Raw genomic sequence first — 23,129 nt, 5'->3', positions numbered from 1 at the left:
GCCCTGACTATGTCTAAAAGTTACTGCAAAACAAGTTATACAAGAAGGCTTATGAGTCAAGATACAACAAATGTCCTTTTTAAGGTGGTGCAGAGAATTTCTCCCTTTGCTTCTAATGTTGCATAGAGGTTAGGGGTATTGTTGTGCCATGTCATCAATCTCTGCCACGCCTTGGATGGCCGCCACCACTATTTTCATTGCATTGTTTGGGCAGCGTCCAACCGGAGCCATTCTTATTTGCCTTTCCCCATACCTTTCTCTTCCCCCTGCCCCAGCCTCTCAAAGTATCGTGAATGAATCAACTACAATGCAGAACTGTGGTGGGTGTATGAATATTTAATCCAAGGTCCAGTACCTAAAACACCATATTAAGGCACCAAGAGTCTGTCCATGGTAATGGGCCCTATACAGCAGCAGCTGTGAAGGCTACTCCGCTGAACGGTTTTGAATACTTACAATCTGTTTCTAGTTTTGTTTTTTTACCTGGGTTACTCTTTAAAAGCACAGAACCTTCATCTGACAGTGCCCTCTATTCATTTGCCTCCTACATTGTGATGGTTTCAGTCTTCCCCTTGGAGTAACAAGTGCAGATCTCAGCAACTTCGTAGCTGGACCGTAATTCCTCTCACTTCCTGTCTTTGTGGGTGTAGTTGTAGGTAACATTGAGAAGGGGACGGGAAACAAAAAGCACTTTGGGATTATCTGGGGCTTCCTGCAGTTCAAGAACGACGAGAGTGTTGATGGCTGAGCCACTGAGGAATGAGCCAGGCACATAGAGAGTTTGCTGCGGTCCACGAACTGGCCAGAACCGGCCCAGATTGAAACCATTGATCCAGACCTGACCCTGGGTGAAAACGTGAGAGGGGCTTTTATAAAACAATACATTTTTTGGAGCACCCTGAAACACTACTCTTCTTGGTTCCAACAGCCACTTTTATCTACTGTTATTTATGCCTAGATCATTTGAAACAAACACAGCTTGATGGGTGCAGTGGGAAACATGTTTCCTTCAAAACACGTTGCACTGATTTTAAGCACAATTTCTTAGGGAGTAGGTGGACATAGACTGACTTTATTTCCATGGCCTTAACATTTAATATACCATTAGTTTGATACTATTACCCTTTCTCCAGCCACTGTTTTAAGATTATCAATGTGTAAGAGTGGCAACTAGCTGTTTGGGTGGCAGGGGCCCCTTTGCCCATAGCTAGACACAGCAGAAAAGCTGAGGGAAAGAACATAGCTGTCTCAATGAAGGTTGGTCTACTCATTATGATGCCATAGGAGGAAGGGCGGGTATTAGTGTTAGAAACAGAGATGAAAGCTAGGAGCTAAATGGCACCTAAAACCTAGGTTATGGGCGCAACAACGGAATGTCTAGGCACCCTTTTTATAACAATAATACAAAGCTGAAAATGAATGAGCTGCAGCTAAAGTATGTTCATTTTTTAACATGGTCTACTCCTTCCCTGCCCCCTGCCCCCAATATTCTTAAGAGGGTCTCTTCTCCAGTCTTCAGAGAATAGCTGGAAGTGGGGAGGCAGAAAATGGTCCTCCTTTCCTTCCACTCTGCAGTTCTAATCTGAAATTTTAGGTGCAGTACTACGCCCAGAGTGCAGAAACTGCTTGCGCTAATGAAATTCCCTGTCACAAAAGAACAATGGGAGTTTTTAATACTGGCAGGTATCCGTTTAATAATTGAATAAATTGGAGTTAACCTGAGGATTTCAGTACCTTGGTCCAACCTGGGAGCTTCAAGTAGGAGTCCTCGCTGATGCCCGGTGTTGTGAATGTTCCTGTATAGAAAGCAGGTCCTGTGTGCCCACTGCTTGACTGGGCAGTTGGCGGCCATGCATGGGCTACAGCTGTGTCTATGTCTAGGGGATAGATGATCCAGTCACTGAGTATGGAGGTACCCAATGTGATATTGTGGATCAGACCCTGGGCACAAAGATAAGTTAGAGGTAGGTTAGGTGCAGTCGAGAATAAGGTTAGAAAAGCACCCACAGGAGGAGATGGTGGAGTAGATAGCTGGCAAATAACTAGCACAGCAGTGCACCCCAACACCCCTGAGTGTTCATTCTTAGATCTATTTTGCCATTCACATTATTGACTTAAGTCACATCAGATCTTGCAGCAGCTAAAAAGTGGGACTGCCCCACTTCAGCTCTACTGTAGCCCATTTCCTAAGGCAGCACAATACAACATTCCAAAAAGCAGAGAAGGCCCTCACTTCTTTCATTAGACTCTAGTCCAGTGGTTCCCCACAGACAACTTGAAAATTGCCGAGTGCCTTGGTGGACCACTTAATGACTTTTCTTCCTGTGGTTGCCATAGTAATGTGTTGATTATGATCGTACAGTATTACAGTTTGAATTCCATAGTTACTCCCGTATGCGTATGAGACAGCAGCCTTTAAGTCCACGCCAACCATGCATGCCTCCAATGGACAATAGTGGAAGTGTTATCCTTCAGCCAACTATTCTGGCAGTAGTAGCCCCAGGCTCCCTTTTCAAATGCACCTTAAAGTCACTGTCATTGGCCCCAAAGTTGATGCGACCCATGCTCTCCACCACCAAGTCCAATGTGTCCCCAAGCTGGCCCGATATATTGATCCCATTCACTCTGTCTCTTTCCAGTGTCCCCTGGTACTCCTGAAGCAGGAAAGAAATAAGGTTAGCTGGTGCTCCAAGACAGAGCTGAAGCAAAGCTCCTGTGTGCTCCAGGCTCTGACCCATCCTATGAAAATGCAGTGAACCAGAGTGTGGGCCTAGGACTTGTTATACCCTTCAGTTTACCTAAGTAATAATCTTCCCTACCCACTAGGAAGGGCCCCACTCTCCACCTTACTCCATTGAGCAGAACGTAGGCAAGATCATGGACCCCATTCCTAGAGGCACTGAGCAAGGCAGACTCCACGATTTCCTGCGGTAGAAGGGTCCGGTAGAGCATGAAGCCATGGGCCTGGAATGCAGAACAGAATCCGCAAGAGGTGTCAACTGCAATCCCACTGGGGACTCTTAAGCAGAAATAGCCATGGGCCTTTGCGGACCCAGACTCTTAATCTACTTTCTTACCTGCTTCAGAGCTTCAAAGGTGATAGGATAGGAGGAATAGAATGGCAAGGAAGGCGAGAGAATGGCAAGAACATCCAGCAAGGCCACACGCTACAGAAAAGATGATGGGTTCATGTATAGCCTTTAAATTGTTCAATTATTCAAGTATGCTTCCCCCAACCCACCCAAATGGCTATTGTTAATTTTCTTATCACCCCAAAGCTAAGGATACAGCAACACTAAAACCAGGAGAAAACAAATAAAGATTGTAGAGTCTATCATAAAATGCTTTCAGAAATAAAAACCACTTTATCACAATCTAAAAATGAGTCTGTTGGCCACCACCAAGAAGGCCCTGTACCTATCTTTACATGTGCAGTCTCTCATATACAATCATCACAGAGGCTCCTCTGCTTTCCACCAGCTCCCATTTCACTTCCTTCAGACTTCTCCCCAGTTTGCTTTCCTGCCTTACCAACTTGCACCTCAGCTGCAACACACTGAAAGTTCAGGAAGGTGCCCACAAGAGAGCAAAGTCACTCCATCATCCAACTAAAGACATGCACTTGTAAGGGAATGGTTTCTAGCTCTCACTCACCTGGGGTACGGATACATATCCATATGCAAACTTTGGGGTAGGGGGTGGCATTGGTCCTGCGGGCAGCTCCTGAAACTGAAGTTTTAAAAAAGAAAACACCATGTCAAGGGAGTTGGGCTGGTAGTTAGGGAAGCAAGCCAGCTCAAAACATTTTGCTGTCAGAAGCAGTACACCAGCAGACCAATCACTCAGGCTAACTCATTTCACCAGCATCTTGTGAGGATAAAGGGGGTAGGAGAACCTTGCAAAGCTACCCAAAGGATAGGATAAAATAATAAATAATGAAAACTAAAAGTACCTTGTATTTCTGTGCCTGTGCTAAAGTACATCATCTACAACTTCCAAACCATGTATGGCATGGATGCAACAGGGAATAAGCCCCACTGGGTAGGACTTACTTTTGAGTAAAGATGTTATACTGTTAGAGCCTCTTACATTCACATGTGCGCGTGCCCACGCACACAGTCTCTCAAACACTTGTTCCCTCTTCCTCCTCAAATCTGCTGCTTGGCTGGTGGCTGCTTATTTTATTTATTGCATTGATTCATCACTTTCTACAAAAATGTCTCAAAACAATTTACAAAATATTTCAAAATACCAAACAACTTGTCAACCATTTAAAATCACAGAATAAATATGCATAAAAATGTATGAAGATCTTTTTCCAAAAGCAGTAATAAAAAGGATTCCACCTCATTAAAAGATTAGCACCAAAAATAGGTCATAAATCATACCCAAAGAACAATATAGGTTAAGAACCAAAAACCTGGGCAATCGAAAATGTCTTCAGTAACTGCATTCCACCCACTGATAGAAGAGGGCTGTATTGTTACCTTGCTAATGACTGAGCGGATGATATACAGCTTGTCAGTAGGGTCTCCAGCCTCTGAGAGTGGTGCGTCATAGTCATAGCTAGTAGTTATGGGTTTGTAACCATCCTTGTAATCAGCACCTGGATAGAGAAGGTATGAAAAGCAAGTGCCTCTTATGTGCCCCCCAACACCTCCATCATCTGGCCAGAAGCTAAGTCTCCCTAGTTGCCCTAAGGAGCTAGAAACTCACCACTCCAGTAACCAAAGTTTGTGCCACCTTGGAACATATACCTGGAAGAAAGTCAGATATCACAGGAAGAGTTACCCTTTAAATAAAGGGGCAATGACAGGCAGTGGAATAGGAAACACATATATGTGAACTAATGTGGTGCAACAGTTGGGGAATGCTTTGGAATAGAAGTGTGCTAGTCTTTGGCCTAGGGCACTGTCTAAGACCATGCACCTTACTCTTGTTCTGCAAGGGAATTTTTGTCTGCTAGGGAAATGGCCAAAAAAGATGTGAAAATGTGGCACGCACACACCTCTAAGGCAAAATGAGAGGTTCACAGTTAACAAGATGAAGCAAAGAGCTATGGATTGGCATTTTGGCACTAGCACTTGCTTCTTTGTACCATCCCTTGTGCCCCACTGCCCACTCTCCCCTATGGCCTCACGGTTACATGTTGACGTTGGCTCCCATTTCTAGAATCTTCTGTAGGCTGTTAGCCACTTTCTTAGCACTTTTTGTGGAGTGTGCCTCACCCCAGTAATCCAGCCAGCCAGTGTAGAACTCAGAATTCACCTAGGAGGAAGGCAGAATTAAAACATTTATGGAGCAGTAGCAGTCAGGTCAGTTCCATCACTTCTGCTAAAGTACTGGGAATAGGAAATACCAAGTTTGCTCCCTCCTCTGTGTTGGAATCTCATTGTACCAGACCTCACACCTATAATGCCCAGGACAGGCTATGTGGTGTGACTGTAGCTTTCACTGCAACACTGGGCAATATGCAACTTCCAACCAATTTTTGTGTGATAAGGTCCACAGCAATGGGATTATGGCTCTGGAATAATTTGCTTTCATGCAAAGAAGACAGGCCAGTTTATAGCCTATCAAGAGACTCCTGAAAGCATTGGACTACAAGCTCTTTGGTCTCATAGCTCAGTAACTGCTGGGGCAAGTGAGGATTTTGCATGCATGACTCTCTGGCTGCCTTGGAAACTGCTACAGAAGGGTCATGGCAGTCAGGTATAAGGGGTGGAAATAAAACAGAAGATGGCTCAGTTAAGATGCAGCCAGATTATTTTTGGAGATGGGTGCCAAGGAAGGAGTAAGCATAATTTAAGGCATGAGATGCCATTCTTCTACACGGAAAGGCCAGAGGCTCTCACCAGTGGTCCCTTTGGCTCATACAGTCGCTGCAGCATAAATGCCTCCGTCACGTTTTCTTCTGTCAAAGGGCAAAGAAAGGAGCAGAAGTCAAAGCAAGATTCCTTCCTACCTCCTTCCAATCGCATCAGAGCTCACCCAACATCACTCTACCTGGTCCAAAGTCAACCGTGGCATATAAGCCCTGCAGTGTCCCACACTTGAGTTCTGATGCTGAGGTGCCATCTGTGGTGAAGAGCACAACTTCCTCACCCAGGGAGGCACGAAAGACACCCAGTAGGTGGCGCATGTAGTTATAGTCGCAGGCATAGTAGCTCCCATATTCATTCTCCACCTGCCTGGGGAACAGCTGGCATTAAAGAAAGGTGACTCAGAGCCCACACCCTGCCTAAAGAAAAAGGTGTGTGGTATGTCTTTGTATAGAGCCTCTCTTGTCAAGCACTAGATCTGCAGGATGATGCCCAACCCAATTTGCTGGTCACCCAAATAGGTGCACCTCTGCTCTTTGTAAAGGAGGAAAAATACTGTTCTTGAAAGTTCCAAGGATGTCTGAAGGGCTTTATTGTTTACAAGTCCCTCCTACTGGACAGGGGGAGGCAGGCACAAATCAGTGGTTTAAGGCAGGAGTGAGCAGTCTTCTGTCTTTGTTTTTAACTGAAATATTGAGATCCACCAAACAGAGCCTGGTCTATATACACTTGTACTCCAATAATAAGTTACCTAAGGCTCAGTATGGTACACGTTTCACATCAGGGAACCTCTGAAGGTGCAACCAGAGGCCCAGGGACACAATGCGCCTATGCTGCACGCACCTGGACACTGATGATGTTGCCTCCATTGTGGTAGAGATGAGGCTTGATCTTGGGCAGCAGGACTCCCAACCATCTGTCCATAGCTTGCAGGTAATCTAGGAGCATGAATCAGCTTGCTCAGGCAACAACTGGGGCTCCTTTTCCCTATTTCCAACACCTTGCTAAGACAAGAATTGGTAATTGTGGTACTGTGTACAGAGAAAAGGTCTGAAAGTGCCCCTTGGCCATTATATACCACTCACATGGGCTGCTTTAATTCTGTGGAAGAGACATGGAAGTTGGAAGGCCCAGATGACTGGCCCTCTAACAGCTTGATATGAAGCAGCCAGAACCACACAAAGACACCAACCATTTAGGACTTACAACCCTCCAGATCTTGTGGATTATAATTCCGATCATTCCTGAACAATGATGGCTGGGGTGGATGGGAAATGGAATTCAAATGCATCTAGAGAGCCACAGGTTCCCCACCCCTGATCTTTTTGCAAACCATTCTGAGGTTTTCTACAGTCAAGTGGTATATAAATTTTATGAAATAAATAAATCTACAGAATTGAACACGAGATCCAGAGGGTCTGCCCCCTCCCTCTAGTTCTACCTTACCTGAGTCAGTTGTGCGCAGGGCAATATCTGGCTTTGTCAACAGCCAGGATGGAAGGCCACCCTAGGAAAGAAGGTCAAGAGGTAAACAGTTCAAATAATGTCAGGGCCCGTAGTTGCTCCTCTCCTGCTCCAAATCAATAAGAAATGGTGGAAAGGTCAGAAGGCAAGAATCCAGGGTCGGAAAAGTAGGTTTCAGATTTGTTATCATAAAAAAGGTGCTGAAGCCATGAGAGCAAGAAAATGTGTAGAGATCAAGAACTGGGAAAGATAATGTAGAGAAAAAGTAGAAGATTAAAAACCTAGAAAGGTAAGACAAAGCTGAAAACTCAGAGAGATAAGGCAAGGTAAGGAGTTAAAGAGGATAAAATGATCAATGACTAGCAACCCTGTGTGAATTGTGAGAGAGGTGAATTGTGCAGCATTCAGGTACTGCAAGTGAGTCTTAGCCCATCTGAATCTTTTGCCCAGCACTCACCATCTCCCATTCAGCACAGATGTAGGGTCCAGGTCGCAATATCACCAAAAGGTCTAACTCGGCTACCAAGTTCAGAAATTTTTCCAAGTCTCTGTCACCAGAAAAGTTGTAGACACCAGGCTGTGGCTCATGGTAGTTCCAGGGCACATAGCTGAAGGGTGAAAATACATATTTCAGTTTGAAACAAGAAGGTGAGACAAGGAGGATACACCCCAAGAGATGCTTGAGGATTAACAGGGCAAGAATTTGTTACTCTTTTTATATTGTAATTTTATGTTGTGAATTCCTCTGAGACATACAAACGAAGGCTGGTATACAAATTTAAAAGTTATACACACACACACACACACACTCAGTGGCGGAGCTTCATGCTCTGGCACCGGGGGACGGAGAGCAGGCGGGGGCGGGGCTGGAGCGCATCCTGGGGGCGTGGCATGCCACCTGCGGGGGCGGGGCACCCAGCGCAGGCGAGCAGCCATGATGGCACCCCACCGGGATCGCGTTGCCGGGGGCGGTGCACTCCCCCTGCAATCCTCTTCCTCCGCCAGTGCACACACTTATGGCCTAGGCTGACCAGATCCAAAAGAGGACACAGCTCTTGCACCTTTAATAGTTGTGCAGAAGAGGGAATTTCAGTAGGTATAGTTTGCATAATAAGCTACCCCCACTGACATTTCCTCTGCGATGTAATTATTATAGGTGCCAGAAACACCACCCATCTTCCTTCTTTGCAGTTCATCTACAACTGGTTCTCAGCCTAGTATGGCCAAACATTTAAATATAACAAGGAACAGAGGGGGCATGAACAGAAATCTTTCTCCCTCAGCTTTCAGGTTGGGATGAGAGTGGAGGTGATTCCATTTTAAAAGAAAGCTGTACTGGAACAGGCTCATGTATTTGTCTCTGGGCCGCACGTTTTCAGTGCAAGGAACTTGGGCCAGCTCCACCTTCAGACAGCATAAGCTTCTCTGCTCTAAATGTTGACCAGAGTCTGCAGTGAGGACTATACAGTGAGAAAAATGGAGCACCTGTGCGCAGTCATTAGCCTCTGTCCTTCACTGTGGCACAGAATAAGTCCCAAGAGCCACTTCCCCTTCTGGTCACTTACATTTGCACAGCATTGAGGCCACTCATGTACATCTTGAGGAGCCGATCTTTCCAATAGGCAGGTGGGACACGGAAGTAATGGATGCTGCCTGAGATATAGCGAAATCTAGCACCATCTTTGAGGAAGCAGTTATTCACATAATCAATGCGGAAGGAACGGTCTGTTGAGGAGGCCTGGCATTCAGGACAGGAGGGGAAAGAGAGTATTATTATTTTTTGTATAAAATTGAAACTTCATCCCATCTCCTGCTGAGAAGATAAAATAGAGAATGCCATCCTCTTCCCCTCTGCCATAGCAAGAGATATTTATGTCATCTCCCTGGCTATGGAACCTGGGTAGTAAGCTTGACACGGACTGTTTTGTGGGTAAGTCTGCAATGTGATTGCTTTGAAAAGAATCCTCCTAGATTTATGAGACATTATCCCTCTCCAGATCCTGGAAGATCAATTCTAAGATCCCAGTCAAGATTTGCACCTGAGGTTCAAGTCTGACCCACTCCCTCCAGGACTCCCAACACACACACACACACACACACACACACACACCACTGGTTCACGTGTGGCCCATTTACTAAATCATAATTTGAAGCCACTCAATTCTCTGCTTCCAATCTTATGCTTTACCCTCTGCAAATATTCACACACACACACAAAGTTTTTGTCATTTGGTCCTGCCCCTGAAATTGTTTCCACTAGTACAGACTGCTCATCATTACTGGCCAATTCACCGAGAACCTGACAGTTGGGAATGTAGCCAGTTTCTCTCTCTCCCTTGCAGCCATTTTTTTGGCTGAATGGGATTTTTTTTAAAGCAGCATGGCTTGATTACATATTGGGGAACTCCCAATATGAACCCATTCCTATACAACAGGCAAAATAATAGATGGGGGAAAGGAACCAAGAAGAGGTAAGGAAAAGCTTGAGCTCAGTTTGACTGGGGGGAGAGGAAGTGGGGAATCTAAAGCAACAGAAAAGGAAATCCTTAAATTTCCCCTAGGCAGTCTAAGATGGTTCCATCTCAGCTGTTTCTTCCAAAGAAAAACCCTCCTGCAGTTCTCCTTCTTGTTGCTTACCTGGAGTTGCAGGCCTCCCAATACCACCATCAAAACACACAGCAGCAGCTCCATCTCTTTGGTTACAGCTTCAGCCCGGGACAAGAGAGTCACAAGGAGTCATCACATGACAAGCTAGTGGGCAGGCCTGGTGCTTCCTCTGGTTGGTCCCTGTGAGGAGGGAAGTAAGTAAAGACAGGCCTTATTTGAACAGAGAGGTGGAAAAGAGGAGGCAATGTTCCAGCAACTATATACAGAGTCCGTGACTATAAATCAGAGGAGGAAATTATGAGGCACAAAACTCCCTCCAAATCCCGGGGAGAGAATTATGAAGCAGCACAGAGGAACTGGAACACAGAGTTGGTTTCCCGTACTCAAATTACAGAAGTATGAGAAACATAAACTTCTTCAAATCATCAGAAATGGTAGTTTGTGCTGCTCAGAGTTATATAGTGGATAGAAGCAGAGAGACAGCAGAGTTGGCACTGCACTGCACAGCTGTCTACCACTGGATCAAAAGCCTCAATCTTGTTGTTTTGGTAATGGCACAAAGGATGCAGGTTTCTACGGCTCTGTACACACCATGCATTGAAAGTATGTTACTTTTCCCGAAGAATCTTGAGAACTGTAGTTTGTTAAGGGTGCTGGGAATTGTAGCTACACAAGGGACAAACTACAGTTCCCATAATTCTTTGGGGAAAGTCAGATGCTTTTAATATATGGTATGTATGCAGTCTCAGGGGACTTTAATTCTCCTTTATACATATAGACAAAATGTGGACATGTTTTGTAAGTTAAATTAAGTATCCAAATGAGCTACACCAAATGCAGTGATTAGTCAAGGACCTGACATGCCTATCTAGTCTACAACAGCAGAAGAATCAGTGAGAACATCTAGTCTGACCTCCCTCAGATAATTTAAGGAATGCTCTAATCTACTGTAATACTGGGGGGCTATTACATTACAAATAACCAAATAATCTGTTTGGTCTGAAGGCTATGAGTAATGGAAAGTTTACATTCTTTCCCTCCCACCAGCAGCTTGTTGCAATGATTAATCTGCACAGTCTGCTAAATCCTGGGATCTGTCTTCTAATATGGATGTATCCGGTTTTAACTTCCAGCTGTTCAATTAAATTGCACTTTGACATTTAATCCACTATCATTAATCAGTGCTTATTTTTCTTTCTGAGAGAAGCTGCAAGATGGTGCTCCATTAGTCTCCTTTACTTTTTGGTTTGTTTGTTATAATCATTGCTTCCTTGGTGCCTTCCTGCTCCCACATTTAATACTGTTGCATGCCACCCTAGTTTCTGAGCAGTGCAAGATTCCAGGGGTTCTAGGGGTTCATTTACCCTGGGTTTGTGTTTACTTTGGGAATGAGGCACAGTAGAGACTGCAGTGTCTTTAGGATATATGGTTTATTTACACATATATACAACCTGAGCCTACAATGGAGGGGTTCACAGCATTAACACCCCTAGAAGGCCTTGCTTGTCTCATAGCCACAGCCTTAGATTCCAGCAGAAATCAGGCCTGGCTCTCTCTCGCTCTCTCTGGCTTTCCAACCCACTGTTTTTGGCTCCAGCTTCTAGTTCACATAACTCAACCCTCAGCTCTGTCCTTTGGTCTTTCCAACCAGGGAAGGGAGGCCCACCCATTTGCCCTCTGGCACAGAGCCACTCCCTTTGCTCCCTGAAGGACTCTTACTTAGAAGGCCATTACCAGGCTGGCCTGCCTATTTCAGCAACTGAATCCATGCTGGATCTAGGAATTAAAAGAAGGGCTCAGGCATACAGCCTACCCACTTCCAAACTCATAACGAAACTAAAACAGGTTGCAATTTCTCCTAACTATAATTAATGTTAGAGGCCTCTCTTCCTTGCTCTGTGTACCCCACTGGCATAAATTGATCCCTTTCTATAGGAATAAGATGCTCAGCCATATAGTATCTTATAGTACAAAGTCAGACCACTGGTCATCCAGTCCAGAAATTGTTTACTCTATAGCATCTTTATAGTCTTGGAAAGACAATAGTCTTTCTCAGCCCTGCTTCTTGAAACCCATTTAAGTGAAGTCACAAGGAACTAAACCTGGGAGATTCTGTGGGCAAAGCTGGCTCTGTCAGTGCACTCCCCAAAACAGAATCCTAAGAGAAACTCAAGTAACCGATGATAAAATTATAGAGGTCAAGAGGACTGAAAAGCCTGCCAGTCTGCACCTTGCCCAGTGTAAAACTATTCATCCACCAACCCCTCACAGTTCCAGACTATAATTTGCCAAGAAAAAGGGAGCAAGTGCACTGCAGAAAGGTGCATGCAGGGATAATAGTTTGAAAAGACTTACACAAGTGGGTTGAGCTACACACTACAAGGGAAATCCCAAATCTCCTAGGGTCCTTACCAACCTGACTGGTGTGAGGGGGATTCTTGCCCAGTCCCAAATACAGGCACAAACAAAACCTTGTCTATTAATTGAATGCTTTTCTTTTCTATCCAACACATCACATATTTAGGCAGCAGGCAATGCAGTTAAGGAATGCTGTCAATGGGTTTGACCCCTTATCACTTGACTGTGGTTAATTTTGGGTTTGTGGCATGTTTGTGGTTTAAAAGCTGTGTTTAAATTTGGCATGATGTACAATACTTATTAACATAGTAGAGCATGAATATCAGAGTCCAGTGAATGCATCAAAAGCACAGTCCCAGAATTAAACCTGAAGAAAACATACAAGAGTAAGTGTCATCTATGATTTAATATCATTTTGGATATATTCTACTGAAAAATAAAGATAGTATTACCTGTTTGTTACACTACTCTATGAACAACTGTGGTACATTTTATATTATTAATATCATAGATTTGTTTAGTGTATGACATTTTAATATGTATTTTAAATAGAATACATCCAACTTACAAGAACTCACCTGTCATCTAAAGAACCTTTTACTTACTGGGCCTTTGCATTACTGTGGCCAGTCAGCAGCAGGAGTCATTTGTATACCCGCAGGATGATGCATATCTTTGCCACACCAAAGCTATATCACCTTTGATGTCACCACATTCTGTGCCACCTCACAAAGGGATAGGATGTTCTAGGAATATGGGTCTCATCAAGAGTCACAGACTGGTACAAGTTATGAGAAACACATCAGGTTCCAGAAATACCACCTTAGTTTTATTCTAAGTCAGAGGGATTACTTGGACATTATATGGAGTGCCCCCCTTCTCATATTCATATTTGAGAACTGAGGAAATGAAATTATTTTTATCATTATCATCATCATCATCCATAGTGGTAGTAAAATTAATTCTCCTTCATGTCTTGTGGGTGGCTGGTGTAGTGAACTTGGTGGGAGAAAATATGAATTCAAATCCAAACTGTTATGGTACCGGGAAATTGGAAGGGGGGTGAGAGATCTTTCCCACCACCACAAGCCTTGCCTCTCCATACTAGGAGCCAAAGACAAAGAGCCTCTGCTACCAAATGTAGCAATTCACTGATAAATGTATCTATGTACTAGGTCAATAGGAAAACTTTAGAAATTTATATAAAATCACTGCAATGACAGATTTACACCATTCCAACATTGTTCTACTCAGAGGGAAAATGGCTAGCAGGGGAAGAGCTTCGGAAATGGGTAGGGGCAGCCATAATCCTTGAAGGGTGAGACCCCCTACTCAGTGTGTCCCACTGCCTGGGTGATAATCTCTGGCATCCTGGCACCTGAGTACCAGAACAGGTAGTCATTCTAAGAACAATCCCAAACCCAACCTTAGTGGATTGGGGTCTTGGTCAAGACAAAGGGTGTGCTTAACTTGTCTGGGAAAACAGGCAAATGTAAATACTTACCTTTGTTTCGCCTAAAGATTGGAAAGTGGAGGTCATGTGAGGACAAGGCAATCCTGGTGCTCAGGTTTCTGCCAGAAGACCCCTCCCAATTTATGACATAGTTATGACAAATGTATGATGTTTTACTAAGGGTGTTATGGGGAAGTTGGGAAACTTATAAAAACAGGGAGCCATCCTTTGTTTGGGACTTCTCTCTGCTTCTTCCATGTGGTAGTCTTGTTGCAACAATAAAGATCAGGCCTACTGGCCGCTGCTTTCCTTGGGTCTCCTGGTTAAAGTCTCTTGCTTGTGACCCCCAACCTGAACCTATGGGAGCCAAAGTTAGGCAATTGTGGGGTGCTCCAATGACTCCCTTATACTCAAACACCAAGTTAGCTGAACAATCTTGGGCTAGCCACCACCGGCCTACCCTACCTCACAGGGTTGTTGATGATAAAGAGGGATGGTGGCATACAGAGCTCTTTAGAGGAGTACTAGGTTAAAAACGTAACAAAAAAATAAAATGTTGAAGCCTTACATGGGATTCAGAAGGGGAGGGGTTAAAGAAACAAGAGGCGTGCAATTTTTATGAAAAAAGGAACAACAAATCTTCACAACAACCCTGTGAGGTAAACCAGTGTTTATGACGGTGTGAATTTACTTGGGAATAAGCCTCACTGAATTCAACACATTTACTCCTCAGTAAACACGCATGGAGGTCCAGAATCCACTAACCACGTCCAACCACAACACTCTGTCCCCTAAACTGGGACATTCTGCTCCTGTAACTCTTTTTTTTCTACCCCTCCCCCTCCCCCCATTTCCTGTACAGTTTCCTCCCTTCCACGCTCCCTGCCCTTCGCTCCAGCAGCTCCTGCTCCGCCCCCTTGAACGGTTGCTAGGCTACCTTCTGCGGGCGGCAGTGCGGATGGCGCGGAATAATGACGTCGAGAGGCGGGGTGCGCGGCTTCTGTCGCGCTAAAGCTCCCTCGGAAGCGTCCGTGCGCCGGACAGAGACGGGTGAGTCCTTAGCCCACTCCTCTCCGCCCCCGTCCCGGCCCCGCCCCATCTCCGCAGGTAGGCGGGGCCTTAGGAAAAGTGACAGAGTCGTGGGCTTCCACCATTCCTGGCTCCAGCCTGCTGGGGCCAGAAAGAGAGCTTCGCGTGGGCTCCTCAAGGCAATGCTTCAGCTCCCTTCCCCCTCATTTTGAGCCCGGGCTCAACTCCGGGAACCTAGTCCGAATGTCCGGGCTCAGCACTGGAACAAAATGACATAACAACGAAAGCGAACGTGCCTCTAGCCATGTACAGAGTGTATCCCCCCTCGCTCGTGGCGGAGTCAGCTTAGGCACCGCACTGCGGAGGGAGGGAGATGTTGGTGACAAAGCCTTCATCTCAGGAGCGCCCACGCGTGGTTTTCTCCTGGGTGGTGGGGAAGCTGATCTCTGCTATTTCTGCCCCTCCTCCACCTACTACGGAATGCAGCCTCTCGTTCAAATCGGAATGATTCAATTGGAGGTCACCTGAGTAGGAAGCTGGTGTCATGTGTTTGTAAAGTGAGCTGTCGTTGCCAGCTGTCACATGGAGAGAGAGGAAAAACTAGGTCTCCTCAGACCCCAGATACCAACCAATGTTAGAAACTGTTTAATTTACAAAGGCATGTACTGTGTTATAGGGAGCTTGCCATGGGTGTTTCCAAAATGTTTCATTTATTACTTGCACTTTAAAAACTGTAAACTGTAACACACTTTTAGTAGCCATTCACTGAAACATTTTCACTTCCTCTCCTTGCCTGAGTGGAGTTCTCTGTGTATATAATTCAGCTGGTGTCACGATTTAGACTGCAATCCTAACTCCATTTACCTTGGACTAAGCCACATTGGATTCAGTAGGACTTACTTGTGCCTAACGTGATACCAGTTATGGGCCATCATAGACATGTTGCTGCATGGTATGCATTCTTTTCCTGCCCAGATGAAAAAATGGGTTTTCCCTTTCTCTGGGGATGGAGAGGGGAGAGACTGCTGTAACTAGACATAGAATCCTGAATGAATGAAGTTGCAGTCTCATGTCCACATAAGCAGGCTATTTGCTTTTGGAAGATCCAGTGAATATATTTTTCTCAATCTTGAGTTGTGACTGATCATCACATTTGAAGTGGGAAATTAACTAGACATACTCTTCTTAAATCCACCAGCAGATTCAATGATGACAGGGTAGAGAATTTGTTTTCCCCCAGCACCTGTTTGCTTGAGGCACCTAGGATCATTTGCTTTCTTGGTGCCAGTTTTGTGGATGCTGTCGCTAAATTGCACATGTTAGGGAACAGGAGACTGGTAAGTGAACACTCCTATCTTTAGGCAAGAGAAAGGTCTTAGATTGTCTTGTACTCCCTTTTAACTCTAGAAGTTAGGTCTGTTCCACTATGAAAGTGCTCATGTATTAAGATCTTTGTGAGAAAGGCCTTTCCACGTTCCACCAATAGCTGAGGTGCATTTCTTGTGGGACAGGGCCTTCTCAGTGGCTGCACTCAGTCTCTGGAGTTCCATCCCTAGACCCATCTTGACTTGTCTCTGATGCACTGTCACTGACTGACCTATTTTATTTTATTTTATTTTTATTTACAGTGCAATTTTTAGCTTTCAGCTGGCTGCTGGCTTTAATTCCTTTCATATTTATTAATTGGAGTTTCCATTGTATTTGTTATATTATGAGTTGTATCCAGTGAAGCTGTCCCATTCTTGCAAGAACTTCAGCTTGTGCAATGGAACTTGCCCTCTTTCTGCATCCCCCACACGTATCCTCTGGGTTTCCCCCCCAATCCTCAGGAGCAGATTGTGGGGTGGAGCATGGGAAGAGGAGGGGAAATTCTAATGCACAAGCAGAAGTGCTCGCAGGAACACAAAGATTTTGTTGGATGCAACCCCTTCAAATTGTTAATGCTGTTAGTCATCTTCAGCATCATGTATGAAAAGGCAGGAGACAAAATATTATAAATGAATAAATATTGCTTTCTTTCCCTCTGTAGGACCTGAAGGATGTTGGAGCAACCATCATGGGCCAAGCCCTATGTATCTGCTCAAGGGGAACCATCACCATCAATAACAAACGTTACCTTTTAATCCATAGACTTGGGGAGGGGTGAGTATATGAGAAGTGAGGACTAAGTTTTCACACATCTCATCTACACATTGAGCACTGTCATTGTTAGCAAGAGATAAAGCTGAAAGGTACATCATCTAGGATCCGTGTAGTCCAGTGGTGGGGATTCTGTGGCACTTGAGATGCTGTTGGATTTCAGCTTCCATCATCTTTGACCATTGTCCATATTGGTTGTGACTGGAGGACAGATATTCCCCATCCCACCCCATCTACCAAATCCACTGCAGAGGCAATATTCATCCTGTACAAATCACCCCTCAATTTTTTTTTTTCATGCTTTGCTGTAAGCTCCTTTGAACTTACTTCTGAGTAAATGTGCTTAGGATTAAGCAGCAAATATTTCTGCAGACAGCTACAACTACTCTGAACTTGTTCCGTTGCTTACTCATTCATTACAGTTGGAAAGTTTATTCCTGATATGTAACCAAAGTCTTCTTTGCTGCAATTTGAACCTGCTGGTCTTCCCTCAGTAGTCTTGGTAAACAGACATCCTCACTCCTCTGTGTCATTCTTTAGATAACTAAAACACACTGAACTGCTAAGCCGTCAGACCAGCTCAGTGGTGGTGGTGTTTTTTTCTGATGACTGCAAATGTCTGATGTTACAGATGAAACTGCAGGAAGCGTCAGGATATAGGGTGATCTATCCTCCAACCTTCATTCCCAATGGGTTAGGGACACTTTCAGTGTATGGTTGAAACCCTCATTGTTATTGATAAGCCTGTTAAATTGCTGTGTAATTTTGCACTGTTTGCCAGCTGTGATGATGGATAGAGAGGAGCACAAATACATTCCTGTGCCACAGCATGAAATTAATGCCTTATTCCTCAGTTGATCGTTGGAGAGGAAGAAGGTTACATAATTTCCTCTTTTTAAAAATCTCCTATTCTGAGTTGTAATGGCACTACTTTGTTAGCTTAGAGGTGGGCAGGAGCAGAGGCCTGTGCGTACAGACAGCAGGAGAGGAGAAGAAAAATCCTTCCCCCCCCCCCCCACCAAGCTGCCTGCTCTGTTCCTGACATACCTTCTCCCCACACAGAGGTTTTAGCTACGTGGACCTAGTAGAAGGGCTGCATGATGGGCGCTTCTATGCACTGAAACGCATCATATGCCATGACAAGGATGATCGCCAGGAGGCCATGCATGAGGTAGAGATGCACCTTCTCTTTGAGCATCCCAACATCCTGACCCTGTGTGCACATGCCATGGTGGAGAGGGGATCCAAACACGAGGCCTGGCTCCTGTTGCCTTTCCTGAAGGTGAGTGTGGGTGTAAGGTGCAGGTGGATACAGCAGTGCATGCTGGGAAATGTAGTATTTGTGGCTACATCATGCAAGGCTGAGAGGTGTTGTATACTGGGACCGTAGCTGCAGAGGTTGGTCTCTTCCAGCAGCCGCCTGGTTCCCACCAAGGATGGATACATGAGGCCATTTTCAGGATGGAGCCACTTGATGGAACCCTGCTTCTACACCAGTTGCAATCGGTCCCATAGCATTTAATTATAAAATTGTTTTCATCTTGCCCTTTGGACTCCCACCCCAGGTGGCCTGCAATCACAAGTTAAAAAAATAAACCAATAGAGGTTTCCCAGGGTACAGAATGGAAAGGGCGTCATCAGCATATAGATGGTACCCAGTCCCAAATCCTTGGATAATCTTTCCCAGTAGTTTTCATGTTTCTACTAGACAGCATAAGGGACAAGCTGAACCCTGAGATTCATCTCATTTTTGGCTGCCAGAGCCTCAGAGCGCATGTTATTCTCCTTGACTTCTACTGGACCAGATTCCAGAGCTGTCCTCTGTGATTAAGGACCTCCGTCCGCTTTTACAGACTTTGCTGCTTCAGTTTGAAAGGATTTAGTAACATGGCAGCACATGAGATTTTGTGGCAGGTGCCACAGTTCTCAGGGGATCAGATAATCTGATCTGGTTTTTCTCTACACACCCCTTAATGTGGTGGGCATGGCAGCACCCCTGTGAAGTCAGCTTGGAGCCTCAGGCATCCATTCCTTTCCTAAATTCAGCCCAGATCAGTAAGCTGAAAGCAAAGCTTGTCTTTATTGTAGTTTTACTCCACTGTGCTGTGCTCAACTGTGCTCCCAAATTTCTGCTATGCTTGCATTTTGGCCCTGGCAGAAAGCTCCACAACAATAGTCACCTAAAAACAGCAGACCCCAGCAGAGTGATAGGGCAAGTTCAGAGCTGGAAGCATGGTGACCCATAGTCAAGCAGGAATAAGTGCCTCTTGGAATGGTTAGGCAATCAGGCTGGCTCCAAAGCTGCTGTCCCCAAAAGCTTTTTTTTGCATCTTCTCGGTCATATTGGAGTGGGGATGGTGCCATCCTCTAGGAAATCACTTCCTTCAACCCTGTGCAGGTGGAGGGTTTGTACCCAATACATTAAATGCACTAATAGAGGATCTCTTCCTCATCCGGTATTTTTTGAGGAGAATATGTGTGATCCCCATCACCAGCGTGCCTGGGCTTCTCTTTGCAGAGAGGGACCCTTTGGCAGGAAGTTGAAACTCTGAGAGATAAAGACGCCTTCATGCCGGAGGAGAGGATCCTGGCCATCCTTCATGGCATCTGCCGGGGCCTGCAGGCCATTCATAACAAGGGCTATGCACACAGGTGAGAAGCTGGGTCTAGGAAGCATGGGGCATTCTCACCGTTGGAACAGAGCCCATGTTTGGGGAGGGCGGAGGAAGTGGGTGACGTAGGTGATCAGTTATAGATCAATATTGACAGCACCGACACAGGAGTTTGCAAAGCTAAAGAACCACATTTTGACATGGAGCAGTATTTGCAATAGGGGAAGCCAGAGCCTGGGGACGTAAGAGGTTCAAAGCCGACTTCAAAGCTCTGATGGTTCTGTGGCTGGACAAATCAAGGATCTTTTTTCAGAGACCTGAAGCCTACAAATGTGCTCCTGGATGATGAGGACCAAGCGCTGCTGATGGACCTGGGCTCTATGAATCAGGCCCGCATTGAGGTGCAAAGCTTGCGGGAGGCCATGACTATTCAGGTAGGAGGGCAGCCTGGTGAAAAGGAAACGGGAGAATAGCTGCTTCCAGCAAAGATGGTGAAGAACCCTCTAAATTAGATTAATTGTAAAAGGAGCTCAGGCAGGCACCAGTCCCCTCAACACCTGCAATTAAACAGAAGAGTGGAAGGGAATGTTAGCAAGTTGTGATCTTGTTTGCCCATGCAAAACGATCCATGTGATACTATGCAATCTTTGCTTCTGTAACATGGAAAATTTCCACAGAGGAAAGAGCAGTTTAAAAAAACTTCACGAAGTTCTCAGAAGCTACCTATTCCTTAACTAAAGTCACCGTAAATTGTGTCTCCAAAAGATTAACAGTATTCCCCCTTCCATCCCACATAGCGTGGTTAGGGCTGCAACAAGAGGCAAATAAACTAGCATATAAACTGTGATGGGTCATTAATTTAGAAAGTTATCATCTTTCTCATAATTAAATCATAATGTCAATCACTTCAAAGTATATGTAGAATTGAGATGCCTGTGGGCAGGCAGAGCCCGAGGTTTCCTTCCTTCCTTCTCTGGTAAGCTGCAATCATTTACTTTAACACTACTGCCACTACATTAAATTATAGGCATTGCAGGAATGTTCCTGAGGAAAAAAGTTGAGACGAAGGCCTTCTGTTTACTTTCTCTTTCCCTCTCCCTCTCTCACACACTGTATTTGAGATTAAGTTATTGTCTTATTTATTATTTATTAAATTTGTCAGTCGCTTTATATTGCCCAAAGCGACTTCCCTCTAATTTATTTTGCAGGACTGGGCTGCCCAACGTTGCACCATCTCATACAGAGCACCAGAGCTGTTCACTGTGGAGCGTGAATGCGTCATCGATGAACGTACTGACATCTGGGTAAGGATCCTCCATTTCCATTTAGGGGAAAAAATCCACTTAGTCACCTAAGTCAAAGGATGCAGTTCCCCAATTTGTCCCTGTGAAAGGGAGGGAGATCCTGTCCTTGAAGTGCCTTCCCATTCAAGAGCCAGCTTTCTCCCTACTCTCACCTTGCCTCTGCTTAGTCCTTAGGCTGCGTTCTGTACTGTATGATGTTTGGAGAGGGGCCTTACGACATGATCTTCCAAAAGGGGGACAGTGTGGCCTTGGCGGTGCAGAACCAACTCACCGTGCCCCAGAATACCAGGTAAGGAATGGCTGTGTGAAAGGAAGGTTGTCCTTGATCCAAGGCAGACCAGGTACAAAGCGCCTCTGAATTTCAGGTACTCGCCTGCTTTGGAACGCCTCCTCTCCTCCATGATGGTGGTGAATCCCCAGGAGCGCCCATTCATCACTGACATCATAGGCCAGCTTGAAGCGATACAACCACCTCCCACCGGGCAGGACATGACACGCATCTGAGCCCAGAGTGTGTGGGGTAAGCATGGAGGCAGCAAAGGAACTGAAGCCCACGTGGGGGACCTCCAGTGGTTCAAAGTTTACAGGAAAGACTGGACAAGGCTTCATTGCATTCCAGTTCCGTGCCTGCCTCCTTCCTTTGGAAACTCTTCCGCAGTGGGGCCATCGCCTGCCTTGGAACTTGCTTGAAGGTCCTCCTGCCATTCTCACTGGTGGCCTAGCATGCACCTTACTGGGCTTCACCTGTGTTGTAGGCCATTGTCAACCACCTCCCCAAAGCAGCAGGATGCTGCTCTTACAAGGGACCAAGATACCTCATCACTGGCTGGGAAAGAGAACCCAGCATTCTGTACTCAAGTACAGCTTCTAGATGAATGATTTAAGAAGCTGGTGTCCTATTTGTTTTGGTACAGGCATGTCTTCCGGGCCTGTCATGTCAAATAAAGTCTTCATACTCAGCTGTATAAACATATTTAGTATGTGATTTGCAAATATATAAACTGGGGGGGGGGGGGAAGAGGGAGGTGGGGCAACCATGATGTAGTTCTCTTACTCCTTATACTTTTGTCTACTTCTTGTTGTACTCCTGGTAGCTTTACCATCTCTTCTGGCTAGAAAAACTGCATTGTGTAAACATTTGTGTGTTTTATATTCTTTATGCTACAGCTGCTAATTATTCAGAGCTGAAAAATCTGTTCTGGGCACCACAGTTCAGTTCTGGGCACCACAGTTCAAGAAGGACACTGACAAACTGGAACATGTCCAGAGGAGGGCAACCAAAATGGTCAAAGGCCTGGAAACGATGCCTTATGAGGAACGGCTAAGGGAGCTGGGCATGTTTAGCCTGGAGAAGAGGAGGTTAAGGGGTGATATGATAGCCATGTTCAAATATATAAAAGGATGTCACACAGAGGAGGGAGAAAGGTTGTTTTCTGCTGCTCCAGAGAAGCGGACACGGAGCAATGGATCCAAACTACAAGAAAGAAGATTCCACCTAAACATTAGGAAGAACTTCCTGACAGTAAGAGCTGTTCGACAGTGGAATCTGCTGCCAAGGAGTGTGGTGGAGTCTCCTTCTTTGGAGGTCTTTAAGCAGAGGCTTGACAACCATATGTCAGGAGTGCTCTGATGGTGTTTCCTGCTTGGCAGCGGGTTGGACTCGATGGCCCTTGTGGTCTCTTCCAACTCTATGATTCTATGAATCTGTGTGGGGTAGGAAATCATGTCTACCTTGACCAAGGTGTGAGTCAATTTTCAGAACAAGAGTTGTGTTAAGTCTGTTGGAGCAAACTCACAAGAGAGTCTTAAAAGACCTTGAAAGCTCATGTTATTACTGCATCAGCCTTCATGGATACAGGCAGGGGGATACACACACACACGTAAGTCTAGAAATGTTTCTCATCGATGAAAGTCAAATACAGTATGATGTATTTGGTCTCAGGACTAAACTTCTGTGTATGTGAAACAGAACACACATCAGGCACCTTAGCTGTGTGTTAAACAGCAGGGATGGCAACTGCTGTTAGTGCAGTTAAGGCATTCAGACTGAAGAGTGTGTCAGCAATGTGAGATTCTTTGGCCCTTCATGAAGTAGGAGTTGTACAGAAAGGGGTTCACACATCCTCCACCACCCATTGTGAGAGTAGGTAAAGAGGGGAGCTTCTAGTTTGAGATTCCTATGCTATATAGCCCATGTATAGTCAAAGCAGCCACGGTGGCAGGCAAGGAGAGAGAGGACTGGCTGTCTGCCTGGTATGGAGGGCAAAGCAGTTTACACAGGCCTTGCCAGACCTGACTTGCAGCCAGCACATTTTCAGGTTGGGCGTAACCACTCCTCCTC

The 23,129-nt window shown here is 45.3% G+C and overlaps 2 protein-coding genes across 8 annotated transcripts; one reads left to right on the top strand and one right to left on the bottom strand.

The window, feature by feature from the left end:
- Positions 1 to 316: 316 nt before the first annotated feature.
- Positions 317 to 14,666, bottom strand: GLB1L (galactosidase beta 1 like). Of its 4 annotated transcripts, none has more exons than XM_081000477.1 (17): positions 14,642 to 14,666; positions 9,924 to 10,073; positions 8,852 to 9,024; positions 7,744 to 7,894; positions 7,269 to 7,329; positions 6,666 to 6,760; positions 6,007 to 6,187; positions 5,856 to 5,914; positions 5,147 to 5,268; positions 4,717 to 4,757; positions 4,488 to 4,606; positions 3,655 to 3,729; positions 3,078 to 3,167; positions 2,851 to 2,964; positions 2,523 to 2,654; positions 1,735 to 1,941; positions 317 to 844 (listed from the first exon to the last, which is right to left on the bottom strand). In XM_081000477.1, exons 2-17 carry the CDS (start codon positions 9,975 to 9,977, stop codon positions 626 to 628), a joined length of 1,893 nt encoding a protein of 630 aa, XP_080856603.1. In that variant the 5' UTR covers positions 9,978 to 10,073; positions 14,642 to 14,666; the 3' UTR covers positions 317 to 625. The 4 variants fall into 4 exon arrangements, with proteins under 4 accessions (XP_080856603.1, XP_080856601.1, XP_080856602.1 ...); XM_081000475.1 differs by lacking the exon at positions 14,642 to 14,666 and adding an exon at positions 13,756 to 14,463; XM_081000476.1 differs by lacking the exon at positions 14,642 to 14,666 and adding an exon at positions 12,857 to 12,980.
- STK16 (serine/threonine kinase 16) lies at positions 14,620 to 21,757 on the top strand. 4 transcript variants are annotated; one of them, XM_081000522.1, is made up of 8 exons: positions 14,620 to 14,754; positions 16,763 to 16,875; positions 17,935 to 18,154; positions 19,391 to 19,524; positions 19,798 to 19,918; positions 20,693 to 20,788; positions 20,956 to 21,077; positions 21,154 to 21,757. In XM_081000522.1, the coding sequence occupies exons 2-8, from the start codon at positions 16,790 to 16,792 to the stop codon at positions 21,290 to 21,292; spliced, it is 918 nt and encodes a 305-aa protein (XP_080856648.1). In that variant the 5' UTR covers positions 14,620 to 14,754; positions 16,763 to 16,789; the 3' UTR covers positions 21,293 to 21,757. The 4 variants fall into 4 exon arrangements, with proteins under 4 accessions (XP_080856648.1, XP_080856649.1, XP_080856647.1 ...); XM_081000523.1 differs by lacking the exon at positions 14,620 to 14,754 and adding an exon at positions 14,779 to 14,811; XM_081000521.1 differs by lacking the exon at positions 14,620 to 14,754 and adding an exon at positions 15,088 to 15,366.
- Positions 21,758 to 23,129: the final 1,372 nt, after the last annotated feature.

This window comes from Podarcis pityusensis, assembly GCF_964106645.2.
Source record: "Podarcis pityusensis genome assembly, chromosome: 1".
NCBI lineage: Eukaryota > Metazoa > Chordata > Lepidosauria > Squamata > Lacertidae > Podarcis > Podarcis pityusensis.
Note: the sequence above shows the minus strand (reverse complement) of the source record. Positions and strands in the feature narration are given on the sequence as shown.